This window comes from Crinia signifera, chromosome 2 (assembly GCF_055691185.1).
Source record: "Crinia signifera chromosome 2, ASM5569118v1, whole genome shotgun sequence".
NCBI classification, from domain to species: Eukaryota; Metazoa; Chordata; class Amphibia; order Anura; family Myobatrachidae; genus Crinia; species Crinia signifera.
In genome coordinates, this window is record NC_139218.1 from 72057119 (window position 1) to 72062324 (window position 5206).

Here is a 5206-nt window from a genome sequence, read left to right on the forward strand (position 1 = left end):
CTGACCCATTTAATGATGCTTCCAGTGACACCAGCATATAGACACTCCAATTGGGAACAAAAACACAGAGAGAGCAGTATTAAACAACAAGCATTTGACAAATACATAAAAAATTGTATTTTGTAAATAATAAACTGTCTGCAAATACCCCTCCAGTGCTGATCGGCACACATGACTCTCCAGCAGTGGTGGTGAGCAAGCTTGCCTCTCCGGTGGTGATGGGTGGGGGTACTTGCCTTGCCAAGGGTAACGATGGGGGTAGAGGAGTGGCACTTGCCTTTCCTGAAATAATGTGGGTGGTTGGGGCACATGTCTGTTCAGTGGGGGCTCCTGCCTCTGATGACGCCCTCTCTGGTGGAGGCTGGGGCACATCCCTCAGACTCTCCTTAATAAGCAATTCTTCTAAACCTTTCCACCATCACTATCCCCTGAGGCAAGGGAAATGATCAGTGATCTACTTTATAGTTATATATTTAAGTCTAAGGGGACTGTTTATATTAACAGTCCCATTTGTAGTGCAATGTGATCACCATATTAGTGCCCAAAAATCACATTGCAAGATGCGATTATACCACTTGACACACTTGTTGTATGTTGGAGTGAATCCCTGCGCTCTATAAGTCATCTATCATGTATAGCCCCAGCTTACTAACATATTGTGTGTAACTATAGCAGCCTATCCTGTATAGCCTGGCTTATAGACTTATAGAAAAATTAAACAAAATTGGAGTTGCATGACACCTGTCAGCTAATCCACACCCGGCATCTCCCGTATTAATGCAAGATGTATGAGGATGCGTCTGTATGTCCTATGGAAGCACAGAGCAGGGCTGACTATTTTGTTTTGTATCTGACAGGTATCACCCCAAGCAGCAGTAGCAGATCCAGAACTCCGGCCTCCCTGAGTGCCACACCTGCCAATATTAACCTTGCTGGTAAGAGTCCATTGTCCATTCTCATTTGCCTTTATATAAGTGAGTCACATTTTTGGGAGGTAGAGCTAATATATTTTCCTTGGATGCTTATTTGTAGATTTGACTCGTGCTGTCAATGCCCTGCCACAAAACATGACCTCACAGATGTTTAATGCTATTGCCGCTGTCACTGGACAACATGGGCAGAACCCCAATGCCACACCTGCTCAGTGGGCATCCAGCCAGTATGGTTACAGTGGAGGCAGCGGAGGTGGCAGCAGTGCATATCATGTAAGTATCTCCTTGGATACATGAAGTAATTCACCTGGTATTGAGCTACATTTCCCAGCATGCCTTGGCAACCTTTACAGAGCAGCTAACTATAACTGCCCAATACACGGTATACACATAAGTGGTTACTGAAGACTAGCTGTAAAAATATTGTTCGATTATTTTAAAAGAAAATTGAATGTGTAGTAATGCTTCAGTAAAATACGCCATTAAACTGCAATGAACTTCCCTTTATAGATAATATGAATAACACATCTTAATAACCCTAATTGCATTTACCCTAATGCAACAAATTGAATCAGTGTGTGTGTGTATGTATATGTGTATATATGTGTGTATATAGATATATATAGATCTGTGATTTTTGAACTTTGCAGGTGCCATGCGATTTTGGCACTGGAAGGGGATGCGATGCGATTTCAGCCTTTTTTTTTATTTTATTTTTTTAAAGTTAATAGTCACTAATGGACATCGCATGTATTCCAAAACTGATGCGATGCAATGCAGCACAAAAAGTACTGCCTGCAAATACTTTTTGTGCTTTACAATATTGTACCCGCGGGGATGCGCATCGCATCCCCGCAGGTACACGGTGCGATTTAAGCCGATGCGATGCGTTTTGAACTTTAAAAGTTCAAAACGCATGCTGAAATCGCAGCGTGTATGGGCACCTTTACACTAATCGCATCTCTAATTTAATTTCTCACTTAATATCACAAACATTTATTATAAAGGAGATGGGTGAATAATGCCTTCAGTTTGGTGTATTGATCAATGTGGTTTTGTTTTTATCTATCAGGTTTTTACAACCCCAGCTCAGCAGCCTGTGGCTACCCCTCTGATGACCCCAAGTTATTCCTATGCCACCCCGAGTCAGCCTATGGCAACGCCACAGTATCATCAGCTGCCGCCAAGTGCCACGCCCACCCCAGCACCACCTACTCCACAGTCCTCCCATTCACAAAGTTCCTCCAGCTCCAGTTCCCGTCACAGACAACAGTCCAAGTAAGTACAACTTCTGTCATTTAGAGAGATGAGCGTAGGACTTCTGTAATATAATAACACAACTAGAACAGGATTCCACATCAGAAATTTGGTTTGTCTAGGTCATGATTCACAACAGAATTAAAGATGAGATTACAATGACAGAATGCCCTCCTATTGATTGGGCTTATTTATAACTAATATGACAGTTTGCACATCGGTGTGGTAACCCATAGCAACTAATCATATTGTAGCTGTCCTAATATAATACCATACAAAAAATGGAAAGTTAATCAATGATGGTCTTACTTGTCTTAATATATTGCTATCTGTATTCAGATTAATAAATGTGATCTATAACACATGCCAGGTACTTTGTCTATATTGTATTGTGTTCTGCCCGTGGACTTTCTTTTTCATTTGATTGTTTTTATACCCAGAACCAACAGCCACGCCGCTATCGACTGGGGAAAAATGGCAGAGCAGTGGCTGCATGAAAAGGAGGCAGAAAGACGGAAACAGAAGCAGCGGTTAACCCCTCGTCCTTCTCCGAGTCCTATGATCGAGAGCACGCCCATGTCTGTCGCAGGGGACGCCACGCCGCTACTTGATGAAATGGACCGATGAACACATGTTTCGGAATAAACATTCTGCGGACCGATGGAACAGTTACTTTCCCAATGCTGACAATTGTATGAAATGGTTCCCTAGCTCGTAATTGAGCATGATTGTCTAACGGGCCAGTGTGTGCGTAGCCATACATGAGACAGCTAGGCCCTTTCACATGCAGCCTATATTTACTTGATGAGTACTTGAGAAATAGCATCTCTTGCACCATGCTTCAATATCACATTGGTTTAATATTATAGTATTGTTTTACTCCCAAGAAGGGGAGATAGAGTGCAAAAAATGCTACCTGTTTTTATGACCTATGTTTTAAACATAGAATGGGCTTATCTTTTTTTATTTTAATTGCAAATTCAGACAAGGAATGAAAAAACAAAAAGGAGAGGTCTGAAGCAAAGATCTCGCTACTCTCCAGAAAGTGTTGAGTAATCAGAGATGCCGGAACTGTTTTATAAAGACACTTGATCATAAGGGCTGATGGGAACAGTCTAGAGGAAACACATAATCTGCCAGAGGCAGCTGTTCTGGGCTCCTCCGCTAATGTGTTACTGATCTCTATCTAGACTTAAGGAGAACATACTTCATTACGGTAACAGATTCTTAGTCTCTGATTGGATATATTTGGCTAAATGTATTTATTATTTTTTGTATTTCTTTGGCCTGATTCCCTCTACTCGCTGTAAGCTCCGCTAACAGTACACTCGTGGCTGTGAGCTCTCTCATTGCATACATATGTGAGTTAGCATTTTCTTTTCCATAGCAGTGCAGAGGTGTCTTGGATTTCTGCTGCGCCTTACAGATGTTTGGGGTTTTTTTTTTCTCTTTGGGTTTTTTCTGCAGCAGGTAAATAAATAGTCTGTAAAGAACAAATGTGTGCCTGTGTTTTTTTGCTCTTTAAGAAATATGAAGTATATTAATGTAAGATGTTTGTGGGGTTCTACCTTACTGGTTTCATATTTTGGGGGGGCTTCTAGAAAGACTGGTGCAATAAATGGAAGAAAAACATTTTGTTATAGGTTTCTATATGCCTGCCTTATTTGCCTAAGGAAAACTATTTTAAGTAAACCATGTATTTTATATTTAATGAAACTTGCGAGTAATGGTGTACTTACGGAATAGACCTTTTTACCCAGTTCCTCATGCAGTGTATGTTAAAATTAGCCAGTCTGTCCCCTCCCCCATCTAGCATGTAAAAAATTGTACAGATACAGATGGAGCTCCTCTCAGCCAGCGCCGGGGCTCATCAGAATGCCCCCACTGGCAAGCGCCGGTGGTGAGGCGAGTTTTTGGGCAGTCCTGCGAGTCTCCGCTTCAGAGAGACATGCAGAGTTGCGGGGGGCGAGAGGGGACGTACGGTTGGCAATATGACTGCCAGACTGCAAGGGTGATAAAGAGAGATAAACGTCCAGCCAATCACATCCTAACTGCCATGTAGCAGGCTGAGTTTGGGGGGGGGGGAGAAAGACAGTAACGAGTTGATTGGCTGGACGTTTATCTCTTTTCATCACCCTTGCACTCTTGTTAAGGCTTAATACATCTGCCCCATAGTTGTTAATATTCTTTGAGAGAATAAGAAATGTTTGGACATACGTACAGAATGGTTTCATCCAATTTATGTGGGCTGTCGGTTTACTTTAAATGTAACCTGTTTTAACTCTCTGCGTGCCAAGGTGAATTTGTCAAAATAGATGTAACAAATTGGCAAGCAAACTCTATTAACCCTTTGAGTACCAAGGTTGCTGTGCGAGATCCTCAAAATAGCCGTTAAAAATGCCAGCGACGCTCTCAGCGACTGTTCTATTTTTTGGTGCAATATTTAACTAAACTTCCATTAATTTACTTGCCTATGTTTGTATTTATTTAGAATAATAATGGCTGTGAGCGATGCTGGCCTTTTCAGAGGATATTTTGAGCATTGCTCACCACAACATTGGTGCTCTACTTCCAAAACACCTTGGGCCTTTATAAAATGCTGATGTTCATGTAAGTAAGCCTTACCAAGGCCTACATTTGGGAGTCTACAAAATGTTACATTCTGTACATCAGTTTGTATTTTAGTATTAATACCAACATTTTTGGTACTTCCTCATCTTTGCGGCCACCGTTACGCGAGTTAAGTTAGCCGTTACCTAACGCTACGTAAGGATTTTCGGCAAGGGAACCCTTGGTGCACGCCACCCTCCTGTGTCCACGCCACAATTTATTACCTTTAGTAAAGTTGTGGCGCGTGAAGACGAGCGAGCCACCGAGCCCAAAGCGTGGCGAGCGAAGCGACGATGAAGCTTAGCAGTTCCGTAGCGTAAGCGGTGGCAGCAAAGATGGGGAAGAACCATATTTATATATGAAAACTATTGTATTCTGGATTTTATAATAAAAATAAAAACAATGAA

General features: G+C 41.9%; 1 protein-coding gene across 1 annotated transcript in view; it reads left to right on the forward strand.

Moving 5' to 3' along the window:
• The window catches only part of SUPT6H (SPT6 homolog, histone chaperone and transcription elongation factor), a 60007-nt gene extending 55778 nt beyond the window's left edge, over positions 1 to 4229 (forward strand). Inside the window, exons 34-37 of the mRNA XM_083172366.1 lie at positions 858 to 935; positions 1033 to 1205; positions 2005 to 2210; positions 2630 to 4229. Of these exons, the coding sequence (XP_083028492.1) occupies positions 858 to 935; positions 1033 to 1205; positions 2005 to 2210; positions 2630 to 2816 (644 nt within the window). The 3' untranslated portion in view covers positions 2817 to 4229. The remainder of the gene's footprint in view (positions 1 to 857; positions 936 to 1032; positions 1206 to 2004; positions 2211 to 2629) is intronic.
• Positions 4230 to 5206: the final 977 nt, after the last annotated feature.